Source organism: Babylonia areolata, chromosome 25 (assembly GCF_041734735.1).
Source record: "Babylonia areolata isolate BAREFJ2019XMU chromosome 25, ASM4173473v1, whole genome shotgun sequence".
Lineage (NCBI taxonomy): Eukaryota > Metazoa > Mollusca > Gastropoda > Neogastropoda > Buccinidae > Babylonia > Babylonia areolata.
Genome location: NC_134900.1, coordinates 19481126 through 19498625, shown reverse-complemented (window position 1 = coordinate 19498625; position 17500 = coordinate 19481126). Strand labels below are relative to the sequence as shown.

General features: G+C 44.3%; 3 protein-coding genes across 3 annotated transcripts in view; all 3 read right to left on the bottom strand.

Annotated features, from left to right (window-relative positions):
- The window catches only part of LOC143299793 (caveolin-1-like), a 6425-nt gene extending 6422 nt beyond the window's left edge, over positions 1-3 (bottom strand). Inside the window, exon 1 of the mRNA XM_076613228.1 lies at positions 1-3. This exon is cut by the window's left edge and continues 293 nt beyond it. The gene's annotated coding sequence lies outside the window, so the exon portion shown is untranslated.
- An 8179-nt stretch (positions 4-8182) lies between these two features.
- LOC143299649 (caveolin-1-like) lies at positions 8183-12579 on the bottom strand. The gene is made up of 2 exons (XM_076612958.1): positions 12428-12579; positions 8183-9231 (listed from the first exon to the last, which is right to left on the bottom strand). The coding sequence occupies exons 1-2, from the start codon at positions 12485-12487 to the stop codon at positions 8899-8901; spliced, it is 393 nt and encodes a 130-aa protein (XP_076469073.1). The 5' UTR covers positions 12488-12579; the 3' UTR covers positions 8183-8898.
- Positions 12580-15535: 2956 nt separating this feature from the next.
- The window catches only part of LOC143299841 (caveolin-1-like), a 3383-nt gene continuing 1418 nt past the window's right edge, over positions 15536-17500 (bottom strand). The window contains exon 2 of the mRNA XM_076613330.1: positions 15536-16535. Within this exon, the coding sequence (XP_076469445.1) occupies positions 16203-16535 (333 nt within the window). The 3' untranslated portion in view covers positions 15536-16202. The remainder of the gene's footprint in view (positions 16536-17500) is intronic.

Here is a 17500-nt window from a genome sequence, read left to right as displayed (position 1 = left end):
TACTTACCCTGTGTCTTCATTTATATCTTCTTCCATTTGTTTCTCCTAGCAACTACGAAGTTTGCAGGCAACACGTGACGTGAGGCTGGGGGGTGAGGAGAGGGGGGTTGAGGAGGGGAGTATGGGGGGTGGGGGGGAGGCGGTGGCATGGGGGTGTGGAAGGGGTGTTGGGGGCAGGGGGGTTGATTGGTGAGGGAGAGGTGGGGTGGGAGAGAGAGACAGAGACAGAGACAGAGAGAGACAGAGTCAAAGACAGAGAGATACTTGATACTTTGATACATTGTTACTTAACTGTCATTAGCTTAAAAAGCCCTTGTGACACAGAAACAGAAATGCAATGCCTTTTCTTCTGTCATTCGACTCCAAAGCAATATACATATATACATACATACATACATACAGAGACAGAGGGAGAAACAGTGGGAACAGGCCATAGAGGTGACCAGTACAGTGTGACAATTACTCTTTTGTCCTTGGTGTAAGACTAACTCATTCCCCACCCCCACCTCCCCGCCCCCCACACACACAAAAGAAGGAGACTGATTTTTAGATTGACAACTAGTTCTGCACAGTATGACAGAGATGGGCGGGTCAGTGAGGTGTGGCCGTGACAAGGGGGGCGGGGGGGGGGGGGGCGTGGGGGGACGCGGGAAGGGGAATAGGGGCGTGGGGGTGGATGGTGGATTACCCCCCCCAAAAAAAAAATACAAAAAAACAAACAAACAAAAAAAAAAACAAATAAATAAACAAAAAAAGGAGGAGCAAACTCAAGTCCCAACTATGACAGGAATGAAGCGAAAGAGGGGTAGGCTAGGAACTGGGGGTCCGGAGGAGGGGGTGTGTGTGCGGGGGCGGGGGTGGGGGGCTGTGCGGCGGGGGGCGATGAGGTGGGGATGGTAGGGACAGAAGGGACAAGAGGGAGGAGCCAGTTAAACATCCACCACCACCCCCACCCCCCGCTCTCTCCTTCCCACCCTCCTCCGATTGGAGCAGAGACAATGTTCAGTCAGATTCCACAGATCTCCCACAGGGACGCGTGAGTAAGCTGGTGTCTGATGTAGCCAAAAGGTCGAGTCCCTCCACCCCCCCTAAATCCAGCATTCTTCCTGCTGCTCCCCTCCTCTTCCCCTCCTAACATTTACACTCATCCAACACACGCACACACACACACACACGCGCGCGCGCATGCATGCACGAACTTACGCACACAGACGGACAAATACATGCACCCCAGTCCTGTGTCAAAAGAATATATTGCCAGAAAGGTTGCAAAACTAAACATTACATTACATTCCATTACATTACATCACACACACACACACACACACACACACACACACACACACACACACACAGAGAGAGAGAGAGAGAGAGATGGTGAATGGTCTCCTATTTTTCTCCTGCGGAAAGGATTTGCGAGGTGGTTTTCCAAGGTGAAAGCAGGAACCAAAATCCCACTGTGAGAAGATATAAATAATAAAGGTGTTGATAATTGTTAACATTTTTTCTTCTTCGTCCAATTTTGTGAGGCGCATCTCGTTTCTATAGATTTTACGTGCATTATGCATGTGCGTCCGCACTTCCACATACTCATACATGCAGACATGCAGGCAGGCATGCAGACAGAAACAGACAGACAGATATATAAAGAGACAGAGAGACGGACAGACAGACAGGCAGGCAGATCATGCACAAACCCATGCACATCTAGACACACGGACGCACACAAACATACGAAGAAAATGAGACATAAACGGAGAGAGGAGAAAGAGAGGTGGGAGCAGATAAAGAGCGCACACACGTTTACAGACACACAGACAGACAAGACATTGATACACAAAGGCAGATTAACAAACAGAACAGAGTTATAGAAAGGCGGACAGACATATAAGACAGAGATACATAAAGGCAGATTGACAGACAGGACAGAGATATAGAAAGGCAGACAGATATACAATACAGAGAAATACAAAGGCAGATAGATAAGACAAGAGATATGCAAAGACAGACAGACAAGACAGAGAATACAAAACTCCGATAGACTAACAAGACAGTGATATACAAAGACATGCAAACAGACAAGACAGAGATATACAAAATGCAGATGGACAGACAAGACAGAGATATACAAATGGCAGATGGACAGACAAGAGATATACTAAGGGCAGAGAGACAGACAAGACATATATTCAATGGCAGACGACAAACAGACAAGACAGAGATATACCAAAGACAGACAGACAGACAAACAAGACAGAGATATACATTGGCAGACAGACAAACAAGACAGAGATATACAAAGACAGGCAGACAGACAAACAAGACAGAGATATACATTGGCAGACAGACAAACAAGACAGAGATATACATTGGCAGACAGACAAACAAGACAGAGATATACAAAGACAGACAAGACAGATATATAACTAAGGCAGACAAACAAGACAGAGATATACAAAGACAGAAAGACAGACAAACAAGACAGAGATATACATTGGCAGACAGACAAACAAGACAGAGATATACAAAGACAGACAAGACAGATATATAACTAAGGCAGACAAACAAGACAGAGATATGCAAAGGCAGACAGACAGACAAGACAGATATACAAAGACGGATAGACAGAGAAGACAGATATACAGACCATGTGACGTGGAAGAAGAGGCCACAGTGACTGGGTCACGTGCTGCACGCCCACAACGTGCATTGTACATCTCTGTGCGTGTCCGCCCTCCACGCTTCGTCACAACTCCTACTGAAGGGGTCAAAGGCGCTTGCCATTTGCGCGTGCCAAGATGACATCTTCCATTGTCTTTCTGTCTGCTGCTCCTCTTGTTCTTCTTCCAGCGTCTTCTCAAGGTGTGTGTGTGTGTGTGTGTGTGTGTGTCTGCCAGAAACATGACGGTTCATATCTTCATACAATCAGATAAACCTTCAACCCCCCCCCCCTCCCCCACTCACCACTACTCCAGTCTCTGTTTCAGTTGAGTTGAGCTGGTCATCTAGTTTTGGTGGGCGGGTGTGAAACCTCCCACCTGTATGGCTGACAGCTGGCCCCGCCTACCTCTGGACACAGCACACAGGTGGTTAAGGTTTCATTCTGCACGTTCCCTCCTCAGGGGAGCGGTGGCTCAGTGGTAATACCATCCTCCTGGGGAGCGAGAGAATCTGAGAGGTGCGGGATCGATTCCCGGAACACTCGCCAGTATTTTCTTCCCGACCAGTCATTCGGGTGAGACGATAGTCGAGGTCCCGTGAACTGCACGCACCTTCTTGGCGCACTGAAAAAGAACCCATGACAACGAGAGTGTTTGTTGTCCGCTGGCAAAATTTTGGAGCAGAAATCCACTCTGATGGGTACACACACACACACACACACACACATATATATATATATATATATGTATATATGCATGCACTCAAAGCAGAAGTGCGATGGGTTGTGCTGCTGGTTAGGGATGCTAGATGTAGAGCAGCGTATATGGGTTTGTCCGAACGCAGTGACGCCTTCTTGTGAAATTCAAACTGGAACTGAAACTTCTTCCCCACCACTAGACCTTGAGCGGTGGTCTAGACGCTAGACATTCGGATGAGACGATTACTCAGCACTTAGCGCACGTAAAGAACCCAGAGCAACAAATTAAATACATTTGCAGAAAAAAGAAAAAGGGAGGCGGCGCACTATGGCTGGTTGTAAGACAAATACATTTGCAGACAGAAAAAAAGAGAGAAAGAGTGGCGCTACGCTGTGGCGACGCACTCTTTCCGAAGAGAGCAGAACGAATGTCAGACAGAGAAATCTGTTGTGACAGAAAGTGACACAACACAATCTCTCTCTCTGAATTCTCCCGTCGTGTCCGACGGATGAGTAGGCAGGCAGGTCATCTGCTGATGTGGGTTCTGTCCTCTTGAGGGAATGAAGACCAGTTCCTGAGGCACAAGGTCGTCCACAGACGCTGCATGGAATGGAGTCCTGCAAGGATGGGCCCTGTTTTCTCCGGTTCCTCTTTTCCTGGATGGCGGCTGCTCTGTTGCGCTCGAATGTCTTTGTGCTCTGAGTATATCGCTGCTTCCACTGTGCCTTACAAGGGCGACATCTTCCAAGGAAGCAGTGTCGATGTTGCAGCTTCTGAGGTTGGCCTTCAAGGTGTCTTTATATCTTTTGATTGGCCTTCCTTGGTCACGTTGTCATTCCTTCAGGTGTCCATGAAGCAGCACCTTTGGAATTCTGCTGTCCTCAATACGGACAACGTGTCCTGTCCATCGGAGACACAACACAACACAATACAACACGACACAATACAATGCAGAGACAAGCAGTGACGAAGCATCTAGACACACATACACACAGCCACTTAGATTTGAAACAGGCTTCACGCATTGTCATACAGGACGGGGCTGAACTCTTTTGTTTCAAAATTCACCAAGAACGTCAAACGCCTGTGTGCAGAGCCATTAGTGCTTGTGACAGCGTTCATACTCAACCTTCCTTAGAATCACTTGAAAGTGTTGGGTTTTTTTTTATATTGTAGAATGTTGCTGTACAGTTCAATAGGACATTTTGTGTTAGTTGTTTGTTTGATGGTTGCTTTTTGTTGTTGTTTTCACCATTGTTTTGTGTGTGTTCTTCTCTTGTCTGGTTTAGTCTGGGTTTTTACTCTCTCTCTCTCTCTGTCTGTCTCTCTTATGCATGCTTATTCCACTTCCCTCATTAATAAAGTTCGTTCGTTCTCTCTCTCTCTCTCTCTCTCTCTCTCTCTCTCTCTCTCTCTCTCTCACACACACACACACACACACACAAACACACACATACACATGATCAAAGACACAGACACAGACGCTCACATACACACTAGCCTTCACCAGCCCTGCCCCATTCTCTCCATTACAACCTTGCGGAAGCAAACTATTACTTTAACAGCCTGTATTGATCACACAGGGGCCAAATTTACCACCCGGGGTGTTTTCAAGCTCGCCAAGAATGACCCATACAACCATCACTAGGCTGGTAAAATCCAACCAGGGTGGGATCAGGTCTGACCAGCCGGAGTTTACCCCCCTGGGGGTTAATCTGGGGATAGCTAACTTTTACCCTGGGGTATAAAGACAATAGCGGATGCATGGGCGATCTTCAGCGGCGCTGAGTTTGTGTTCAGAACGTTTCAACAAAGTCTGTGGAATTATCGTGAAGTTAGGAACTTTCCTGACACTAAGCAAACTCAGCGCCGCTTTCATCGCCCGTGCAACACAGCCCAAGTCCGATTCATGTTGCCCTGGTTCGTCTGCTCTTTGCTCGCGTCATCTCCCTCAATGTCAACTTGGGGGGTTCACTTTTTATCCCGCTTCGTCTTCCCGCCCATTCCGTTTCGCCTATATGGCCTCCCCCCCTCCCAACTCTCTCTCTAACACCAACACATACACACACGAACGTGCGCTGCGGGACCCCATTCACGGATGTCATGTTTGTGCACCGATGCCACTGTCACCTTCACTGCACACTTAACTCTCAACAGGTTTCGATTCAGGGCGGGTGCAACTGGCAGAGATTTACGAGGGAATATGATACAGTTCAGTTCACGACTAGGCACTGTCAGTGTCACTTCATTGATGGAGTTTATCGGAAGCAAGTGAGGCGGACACATTTCGCTGTCTCATGATTTCCGATGGAGAGAACACGAAAAGCTAATTGGGATAACCAACTCGGCGGTATGCGAATCTGGATGACACCGTTGAAACAGTTCTGACTTTGAACTGAATGATATCAGTCCTTATTACCACGTTAACTTGCAAAGCCAGATTTTGTTTTTGTTGATGTTTGAGTTTTTTGGTTTGGGTTTTTTAGGAATGGAGTGTTAGGGGGTTCTATTTGTGCTGTTTTCTGTGAAAGGGTTTTGTCCGTCAGCTTTTTTTTTTTTTTGCTTTTTTTTCTTTCTTTTTTGTGCTGCCCCATCATCAGCTGCACCGTGTCAGTGGCATTACTCCCACACCGCTCATTCCAAGTCCCCCAAACAGGCCACATGCGGGTTGGTCTGTCGCAGTCCCAGTGCCGGCAGTCCACAGGGACTCATCGATGTTAGGTCGCCAGAAGGCCACACACCAGCCGAGACCCTGCACTGCTGCCGAGTCACTCCGGTGGTGTTCGGTAATGCCTGTTCTGATTCAACGTACTTAGAAAACCACCTACTAAGCCCCATACTGACGACAATAATGGCTTAGTCTCGGAGCCAGACTGAGTGAACGTTTCCCCCAGAATGGAGACCGCCACTACGTCCCTCCAACGTTAGTCCCCTATGAATCTGCCGACACTAAATAACTTGACAGGATTCAACCCAAGCGCGGAAGTGAATGGGTATCGAAACTGAGGTCACCATGAGAGCAGGGCATGAAAGGCCACATAGTTTGGGGATTATTTCATATTTATGATGAAGGAGGTAAGGAGGAATATGATGATGATGATGATGATGGCGATGCTGCTATGGAGTTCCATTTAGGTTTGGGACGACGTGACAAGGCTGTACTCTACGCTTCCTGTCATAATGATATCCTTACGTCAACCAGGCCCGAGAGACACGGACACTTGCAGTGTTGGTCAGGAGCGACACACCCAAAGACGCATCCGTGAAGTGGATGATACTCGACTGTGTGGTCTCAGTCTTCTCATTTAAGCCCATAATACCACTCAACTCTGGGCAGGAGCCGGCCGCAGGCCGAAAAACCCACCTCCGCAGGGATTCGAAGCCGCGTCCTTCTAGCCGTCAGTCCGCGACGCTAAGCACTTCGCCACGGCGTCAATTTCTTTACTTGAAGACCAAAGACGGAAGGTAGCATCTCCAATGCAACAAACTCAAAACGGCGCGTGTGCATCAATGATCCCAGGCTCGTGTGTTGTAGCAAAGGGATCAAACATTTGTAACAAAATATCACACACATAATGCATGTCTGGCACCATTCTTGAGCTGTTTTATCTTATTTGAGTAACACCTCTCTGCACTTGTCATGTCCATACCGTTCGTTCCAGGAGTCGTTCTGGTTCAGAGAATGTCCTCAAAACAGAAGGGACTCATTTCTCTCAGGCAGCATGTCCGCTGCAATTACTGCAGTATCTACTTCGTACCACCACCCCATTCCCATTTTGAGTCAAAAACTGTCTGTCTATCTATCTATATCTATCCCGTAGTCTCGTACGTAGACCGTTGGGGTACCACACATTTGGCAGTCTCCCCCATCCCTCGCGGTTGTCTGTCCTTCTGACTGTCTCACTCAAGGATGTTGTCCTCCCATCGTTTCTTCTCCTTGCTCCTCACACCTTTCCATGCAGGGTCTTGGCCAGTCCTGATGAAGGCGAAACGTGGCCATACCACTTCCATTTCCTGGTTAAAATACATTGCAAACGCCCTTTCCGCTCTTTGGGTGACGAACAAGAAAGAAAATTATCATGACCTGATAAAAATTCGGTTTGCTATTTTGCGATCGTGTTGCTTCACAAAGCAGTGAGGATCTTGAGAAAAAGAATAGAATGTCTGCATGAGATGTCCATGTTTCATTGAACAGCAAAGTGAAAACATGACGTCACTCCATGACGTAGTGTCTCGTTCCAGCAGCCGGCAGTTTGTTCTCACTCCCAGCTCAGCAGTACTGTGCGGTGAAACGAACTGAAGGAATGGGCTCCTGCAAACGGTGAAGCTCCAAGGAAAAGCCCCCCACCACCCTTTCCCCCTCCCCCCACCCCCTCCACCTTGAGGAAGACCTTTATAAGTGGGGAGTGAACGCTTTCAAGGTATTTATAATCGTTCCCTTGCTCGTCGCGGTGGTTTGCTGTATCACAGTCAGGTAACCTGTAGGCTTGCCTTGTGGCCAAACAAAATGTTCGCTCCTGCTTTTCCCCCTCCCTTCGGGTGTTATTATTTTCTTCTGCTTTATCTGCCTTCTTTGTCAACTTGTGTCATCTTTCCTTGTCCGTCTTCTACCCAGTCAGGCACACACACACACACACACACACACACACACACACACACACACGTTCACGTGCTGGAGCAAACACGAAATGAGAAAACGAAAGAAAGAAGAAAAGAAAGAACGACGTAAAGAAGAAGAGAAAGGAGAAGGGTGCAGAGAGGGGAAAGCAGAAGAGGGCATCCACTAAAAAAAAAAAAGAAGAAAAAAGAAAAAAAAAAGGACACTGACACATCTGTTGCAATATCATTCCTTTCTTTAATATCTTATAAACACGTGGTCATATATCAACAAAAATGCATTGACATTATATCACAGATATGTTGTTCCAAGATCTAACATTACCCAATACATTTTGAAGCAAAGCGTTGCGTACGGTCTTGTTATGCATCACTATGGCAGATGGTCAGTTGCTGATGGAATTATCTTACACTGGACTGGTACTGACTGTACGTCAGTGTGATGTTAATAAAGCTTGCGGCCGTAACACAGACATTTTCTCAACTTTGCCACGACTAGCTTTAGAACAGAATAGGACAGAGTATGTCTTTATTATCAAGTGTACCGGGGTCACAAGGAATATTAGGGGTGGGGGTGATAATACACAAAGAATGATAACAATAATAAGAAAACACTCTACAGAAAAAAGTAAACAATGGGATGGGAGGAATGGGGTGGGGGTAAATTCGGTAACAAATGATTAAAAAAAAGCTATTGATCAACCATAATCGAAGAGGGATTTATAGATAAATGAATGAATATCTACAGAATCAAACAGGACAATAATAAAATAAGTTAGAGGCAGCTTTAAAGCATATAACCAATGCTCTTAACAGAAGTAAAACAAAAGAGGGTAGTTTGAAAGAAACAGTTTCTTCATCGAAAGAATCGACCATAAGGGCTGCATGTTATCCTATTTCTGATCCTCCTCCTTATTCGCCACTAAGCGTTCTTGACGACGATGTTGCTGAAGAAGAGGCCGCAGGTCTCACAGACAGGGCCGAGACAGCACTGCAGACAGGTGCCGAAAAACTTCTGGGCGATGCCGCACTGGATCGTGAACACACGCAGGCAAGGCGTGTAACTCCACACGTGGTCGAAGGTGATGGACGCGAACTCCAGCCCCCAGCAGCAGGCTATGGGACAGGAGCAGCACACGGTGAGCACGTTGTACCAGAAGGTCTTGGCCCACGTGAAGGAGCGGTATGAGCACTTCCAGCAACAGTCGATGGTGTGGACGCCATCAGGTTCGGCGATCACGTCCTCAAAGGCCACCTGCAACAGTGCGGTGAGAAGCGAGACTGGCGCTCTGTCAAGTTTTTAGCACTGATGATAAACATTTTCTTCAAACGGCCTGGCAATGGGAGTTCATCTACACCTTGGTCTTTTGTGAAAGACTGGCTCTTCAGGTAGGGGTCAAGATTGCACTGGTTCCTAGGGCCTAGTTAACCTTTGGGGACCATCTCAAGGCCGACTGTCCTGACGCCTTCGTGGCAGAGAGAGTTAGGGTGTAACTTGGGCAAGACATTCTCCACTATAATCAAATAATGTTCCAGAGAATTGGGAAAGCAGTTGCCTCCTCTGCTGTTCCTCTGCTGTTCTAATGGTCATAGTTGGACACAACTATGATACATATTTCTGAATGTCATCTCCTCTTCAAGACCGAGATTTAGTCAGGTTTGTTGTGCTTCTAGCTTCGTGTGGATGTGAGGAGGGGTTTGAAGGTTTTAAGTCCTCTCAGATTTGTAGCTTCGCTGTATTTCAAATAACTTGACGGTCATTACAAAGAAACAGAAAAGAACTCAGTCTGAGCTAAGACTTTCGGAATGTGACTTCAAGATGGAAAATTCGTCAAGTTTGCTGCTTCCTTGGTTCGAACTGTTCGTATTTTCAAGTAGTTTGACAATCATTTAAAGTAACACACACTTTAAATTCAAACTTTCGGAATATGACTCCCACATCAAGGTATAAGAAGATTGTCCAGTTTGTTATACAACTAAATTCCTGTTCATTTAATACATATATGGATTTCCGTTTTGTGCATTTGAGAACGAAGTATTCAGATTGATGTTAAGTATATAACAGATTCAAATCCGTCAGAAGTTACTGGCATTGAAATTCAGAAGTTGCCATGTCATCAAGTTTCCAATACAATGAGCTTCATTTACAGACACTCATCCGTATTTAAATGTCATATTGGGGCACTTTTATAATGATAATATCAACAACACCAACAATTATTTGATGATTACAACAACAGCAACAATCATGATCACCCTATTCACAATCATCATAACCACAATCATCATAATAATGTCGACAAAACTTATAGTCGCAATATTTAAGTAATCTCACGGCCGGGATGCTAATTTCACGAGGAAGAACATGTTCATGCTGACTTTGTTTTCGTTTCGTTCCAGTAAATGGTGTGTTTCATCACGACAGGAGTGCTTTGTTACACAGTTGGAGAACAGAGAAAACTTAATACTTTTTTCTTTAAAGAGCGCATCACATTGAAAAACACAAACAAGCAAAATCCCGAACACTTCGGACTTTCTCTTTAAAAAAAAAATGTGTCCACTTTGAAAACAGAAATCTTTAAAGAGGGTATCCACTTTGTAAAACAACGAAAATGAAATAAAAATTGATAATTTCATACTTTTTTCCTAAGAAGGGCATACACTTTGAGATATAAAAAAACCCAAAAAACTCGAAGTTTATCTTAAAAAAACAGCTTTAGATTTTTTATTTACATAATGGGTCCAAAACTGAAGGAAAAGAGCTTATCCACCACGAACTATTTTATACGTTCACTCTGAATACGTCCGAAGTATTGATTAAACTTACAGGTTCTTGAAAAGGTTAAGTATCGTGGGCCGCTTTAAAGGAACTGACACTGCTTTGTATTTTTATATACATTGAACAAGGAGTTCCAATGATTCTTCCTGTGTAAACGAGGCAAGTTTTAAACAAATCAGTTCTTGTTTTTTCATAATCATTTTGTAGCAGTGTTGTTTGTATACCTAGACTGATTCAAAGACAAACAGACAGAGACACACACAGAGAAAGAGAGACAGACAGACAGACACAGAGGGAGGGAGAGAGAGACAGAGATAGAGAGAGGGGGGGAAGAACGAAAGGGAGAGGGCGCGTACAGACAGACAGACAGACAGAAACAGGAAGCATGGAGATAGCGGGAACGAGAGAATAAAAGAAAGGAAAGAAAGAAAGTAAGGGGAGGGATAAAGAATGGAAAAGGAAAGAAAACTGAATGAAAACTGGAAAAGAAAGACGGAATTAGTTAAAAAGATCGAAAGAAAGGAAAGAAGGAAGGAGCGGACAGAAAAAGAAGAGATATGCCGAAACAGAGAGAGAAGACCTGGAGAAGAAGCACGGAGGATGAGATGAAGGGCAGCCGGATGAACATGGACCCGGCTGAAGAGGACAGCCCAAAGCCGAGTCCGCTGGAGGAGTGCTTCAGCAGCCCTATGCTCCACAAGGAGTCAAGAGGCATAAGTCGAGGAAGTCATGTCGAAAGGTAGAGAAGGGCAGAAAGAGAGTGAGGAAGAAAGAAAAGGAGGAATAGACAGAAAGAACGAAAGGAATGGGGGAAAAAGAAATGAAAACAGGAAAGAAAGAGATGTGTGGAAAGGTAGGCGATAGAAAAAAATCAGAAAGAACGAAACTGGTTTTATTTGTATTTGCATTTGTATTTATATTTCTTTTTATCACAACAGATTTCTCTGTGTGAAATTCGGGCTGCTCTCCCCAAGGAGAGTGCTTCGCTACACGACAGCGCCACCCATTTTTTTGTATTTTTTCCTGCGTGCAAATTTATTTATTTTTCCTATCGAAGTGGATATTTCTACAGAATTTTGCCAGGAACAGCCCTTTTGCTGCCGTGGGTTCTTTTACGTGCGCTAAGTGCATGCTGCACACGGGTCCTCGGTTTATCGTCTCATCCGAATGACTAGCGTCCAGACCACCACTCAAGGTCTAGTGGGACGGGGAGAAAATATCGGCGGCTGAGCTGTATTTCGAGCCAGCGCGCTCAGATTCTCTCGCTTCCAAGATTCTCTCGCTTCTTACTTTCTTTCTCTTTTTTTTCTTCTTCTTTTCCATTTTTAAAAATCTTTTCTTCTATTACTTGAGGGCAGGATGTGAAAACTTTATATCCTTACTCTTTTACCTTCAGTAAACATCATTTTGACATGACTTGCCGTGACACACGTGCCTATCAAGTAGTGTCTGTCACTTTCAATCGGAGGGTCCCGGGTTGGAATCTATGTCAGTGTTCGGTGGGTTATGAAGACACGAAAATACCCAGCATGCACCAACCACGACAGTCATCGGCAAGTCGATGTTGGTCGTGTAACGGAAAGAAAAAAAAAGTATAGGAAAACGAAATATTCTCGGGGAAAGGCATATGTTGTTTTATCTGACATGAGAAAACACAATCGTTTCTCCATACCTTGAGATGGTCATTGATGTTGTTGGGATCGCGATTGACCATGTCCAGTTGTTCCGCCATGATGTCTGGTTATCGACTTCTGCAGTCCGCTCCACGTGAAATTCTTCAAGGGTCTTAAACGCTGAAGTAGGAAACTCTCAAGGTGTTCCAACTTTAATACAGAAACCACTGACCTGTTCTTTCCTGTACACGTGTGCGCATGCGCCATGGCTGACTTTCATGAAATGCAGTCTGTCTCCAAGTACACAAAAATCTGAGCTTATTCAGATTTTCCATTCAAGCACAGCGGTTTCAACTTTCAGTCATGATCGCCATTGATACCATTCAGCACAAGTAGTATGTGTGTGTGTGTGTGTGTGTGTGTGTGTGTGTGTGTGTGTATGTGTGTGTGATACTCTGTGTGTGTGTGTGTGTGTGTGTGTGTGTGTGTGTGTGTGTGTGCACGTAAGCGCGAGCGCATTTCCACGCCATCGTGCCCCCCCTCTCTCTCTCACATAATTATACTCTCTCTCTCTCACTCGTACACAAGTGCGCGCGCGCGCGTGTGTGTGTGTGTGTGTGTGTGTGTGACACACACAGACATATCAACAATGAGGAAAAGGGATTAAAAATGGGAAAAGATAGACCATCTAACAAGCCGGTGTGTGTGTGCGCACACGCGCGCGCGCGCGCGCGCGTGTGTGTGTATGTGTGTGACTTTGGGTGTGTTTGTGTATGTGTGCGTGCGCGTTTGTGTGTGTGTGTGCGCGCGCGCGCGCGCGCGTTTGCACGCCTATGTGAGAGTGTGCGCGCATGTGTGGGTCCGCGCGAGTTCGCTGAACGTGGCCCATTGTTGTTTTTGTTTTGTTTCATTTTTGATCTGGTACGTCTCATTCCGTATCTGGTGTGTCTTATTGTAGTTATTGATTTATTTGTTTATATTTGTTGATAGGTTTTTTTTAGCATTTTTTGCTAACTTTTTTTTATACAAACCAAGAGTATACTCTCAAGGCGTGGTCGGTGAGTTGGGTTTTTTCGGAGGTCAGGGATCGCATCCCTTTATTTATTCATTCTTTTATTATTATCATTATCACGTGTGTGTGTGTGTGTGTGTGTGTGTGTGTGCTCTTCTTTCTTTTCTTTTCTTTTTTTTTTACAACAGATGTGGTTTCACAAACATATGGATCAGTATGGACGTTTGGACGTGTCCTTGGAACAAAAACAAACAAGAGAGGCAAGGCTTTCAAGACTCACTTGTGATACACTTTAAAAATGTAATGTTTAAGATGAGAAAGATCAGTTTAAAGCAAATTAAGTCCCCAAGCATTAATTACAGAGTAATTTCCCCTTTTTACTATCTGCACCAAAACGTTTGCAAAATAAATAAAACTTCCATGCTTAGCAAAAGAAGTTCCTGTTTGAACAAAAAATGATAAAAATGACTGCTCTTGTTGTTGGGTCGGAATATCAGATCAAAGTGCCAAGTTTAGAGAATACAAAAAAATATAAATATAACAGTAAATGCAGTTTGCATATAATTAGACTTCATTTTTTATTTTTTTGTGCCCATCCCAGAGGTGCAATATTGTTTTAAACAAGATGACTGGAAATAACTGAATTTTTCCTATTTTTATGCCTAATTTGGTGTCAACTGACAAAGTATTTGCAGAGAAAATGTCAATGTTAAAGTTTACCACACACACACACACACACACACATACACAGACAACTGAACACCGGGTTAAAACATAGACTCACTTTGTTTACACAAGTGAGTCAAAAATGAATCTGAAACTGGAAAATGAGTGCATTGTATTGTATTGTATTGTATTGTATTGTATTGTATTGAATGACTATTGTATTGTGTTGCGTTGTAATGCACTGTATTGCATTGTATTATATTGCATTGCATTGTATTACATTGTATTGTATCGTATTGTATTGTATTGAATGTGTTCCTGGATGCAAGTTTTGATTGATATGGACGCTTGCAGCGCCTCTCCTCGGTCAGAGACCAAGCTTTGAGCGCTTTATCAACACGGAGTCATTTGTACTACAGGCTGCCTACCTGTGTACAGCCGACCGTGAGCATTATTTAGTCGCTCATCATTCGTTTCCTGTGTCGTTCAGTCAGGCTTTAGTCTCGCGCTCGCGCTCGCGCGCATGCACGCATACAGACACACAGACACACATACTCACACACACACACATGAAATGAATAAGTGTGTGTGTGTGTGTGTGTGTGTGTGTGTGTCAGAGCGTGTGTGTTTGGGTCTATTTACGTGTGTTGTTTTTGTGTGCATATGTGTGTAGATTTCCTTTTGGTAGAATTCCTTTTCAGTTTTGTTCCTTTTCATCCCCAGAAGTACGGGACTCACACCCTGTTGTGTTTTACTTTTGTTCTGTGTGTGTGTGTTGGGGAGGGTGTGGGGGTGGAGTGAGGTTCTTGTGCAAATGGAGGGTTTTTACTGTCTCTGATCAATCTATGACTTTTTTCGATATCATATAGTTTAACGTGTTATGATCCTCCAGTTTAGTCATTGTTTTGCACAATAGCCGGTAAACAAGCACAAGAGCACCACAGCGTAAGTTACTAGAGTGATGTAAGACTGGTGGCAATCTCTTCTGCCGATTCCCCCGGATACAAGACCTGCATACGATCCCCTGGATACAATACCCTGGACACAGCCCTGTGGATATCCCCTGGATACAATCCCCAGGATTCAGTCCCCTGGATACAATCCCCTGGATTCAGTCCCCTGGATACAATCCCCTGGATTCAGTCCCTTTGATACGATCCCTGTATACAATATCCCCCGGATGTAATCCCCAGAATACAGTCACCTGGATTCAACCCCCTGTATCTTGCTATCTATCTTCTGGCCAATCGATCACACACAAACACGCGCGCGCACACACACACATATACATGCACACCCACCAGCGCACACACACCTGCTGGCGCGCGCGCGCGCACACACACACACACACACATACACACACACACACACTCGTGCTTTGGAGGAATGAACAGGAAATGAGAGGAAAGAAAGCAAGAAGAAGGGGGAAGACAGAGTGGGGAAGCAGATTGGGGGAAAATTTTTTGATAAAAGGACACTGAGTCTCTCGTTCCGCACCATTCCGTTTGTTTAATTCCACATAAACACGTTCGTATATCTTTTAAAAAAAACAAAAACAAAAAACCCCAGAATATCACAGACAGGTTGTACCAACATTTAACATCACCAAATACATTTTTAAGCAGTGCGTTGCGTACGGTCTTCTGATGCATCGCTGTGCCAGATGGTCAATAGCTGATTGAATAATGCTGCATGTACTGCACAACAATTTGATGTTGAATGAAGCATGCAGCCATTACAGACACAAAATTCATTTTCTCACCTTTGTCACGAATGGTTTTTAGAAGAAAAAAAAAGTACTACAGAAAAAAAACGAGGAGAAAATGGGATGGGAGGAAAGGGACAAAAAGTCTGGTAATACATGAAAAAAATAAGATTATTGATTAATCATAAACGAAGGGCGAAATACAAATAGATAAACATTTTTTTTTTAAATTAGACATATAACCAAAATGAAAAAAAAAAAAATGTGACAGACATTTCAACAGCGTACAAGCAACGCTCTAAACGGAAGTTAAAAAAACAAACAAAAAAAACAAGCACCAAAAAAACACTTTAAATTAAACAGTTTGATCGTGGAAAGAATCGGCCATAAGGGTAACATCTCTTCCCCTTCTGTCTCCCTCTCCTCGCTTCCACCTCAGCCTCATCCGCCACTAAGCGTTCTTGACGACGATGTTGCTGAAGAAGAGGCCGCAGGTCTCACAGACAGGACCAATGCAGCACTGCAGACAGGTCCCGAAGAACTTCTGGGCGATGCCGCACTGGATCATGAACACACGCAGGCAAGGTGTGTAATGCCAAACGTGGTCGAAGGTGATGGACGCGAACTCCAGCCCCCAGCAGCAGGCTATGGGACAGGAGCAGCACACGGTGAGCACGTTGTACCAGAAGGTCTTGGCCCACGTGAAGGAGCGGTATGAGCACTTCCAGCAACAGTCGATGGTGTGGACGCCGTCAGGTTCGGCGATCACGTCCTCAAAGGCCACCTGCAACAGTGCGGTGAGAAGTGAGACTGGCGCTCTGTCAGGGCTATAGCGGTCTGTTGGTGTTTAAAGATACCGTGTATTCTGAATGCGGTATTCTGAATTGCATCTCCGTTTCAAGATGGAGAGATTATCAAGTTCATTGTGCTACTCGTTTCTTGTGGATATGAGAAGAGGTGTGAGGTTCTACGTTCTCTCAATTTTGCATCATCGTTGTATTTTCAGACAGTTTTGACAGTCGTTGAAATGAAACAGAAAAGAAAACTCAGTTTCTAAGCTGAGAATTTCGGTATGTCACCTCACCTTCAAAATGGTAGATTTATTGGACAAGTTTATTGGACTGCTAGCATCTTGGCCATGGAAAAGACAGGTGTACAGCACTGCTTGCATGTTCAAATGATTTGATAGTCTTTAACAGTACCACGGATTTTTAAAAACAGAATTTCGGAATAAGACCCCCTCATCGAGATAAACTTTCGTCAAGTTTCATGTTCAGTGTGTTCGGTTAAATTCTCGATTTTAAAATATATGTCTGGAATTCCTTTAAATGCATTTTAAACCAATATATTCGGATTGTTGTCTGGAAAAGAAAACACGTTTCAGTTTAGTACTATAAAGTAACTTGGGTTGAAATTCAGACGTTTCAGGAAGTGTGTCAAACACAATGAAGAGCTTTTCATAAAAATGATAATCACCTGCATGTAAATGTTATATTGGGACACTATTATGATGATAGTAACAACAATCAACATCATCATAATATCATAATATCGATAACAATGATAACAGCTTTTTTTCAAGTAACTTTTACTTGATGGACGTGATGCTAATTTCACGGAAAAAAAAATGCTGAAGTTTATTTTTCGATTCGTTCCAATACACCAGCGGGGCTTGATGACAGTGGTATGTGCGACACATTGGGAGAAAATGAAACAAAAAACAAAACAAAACAAACACAGACTGTTGCT

Coding starts and splice junctions, on each gene's coding strand:
- LOC143299649 (XM_076612958.1), bottom strand. CDS start 12,487: ATGGCGGAACAACTGGACATGGTCAATCGCGATCCCAACAACATCAAT. Junction 9,232..12,427: donor ACATCAATGACCATCTCAAG/GTATGGAGAAAC, acceptor GCACTGTTGCAG/GTGGCCTTTGAGGACGTGAT.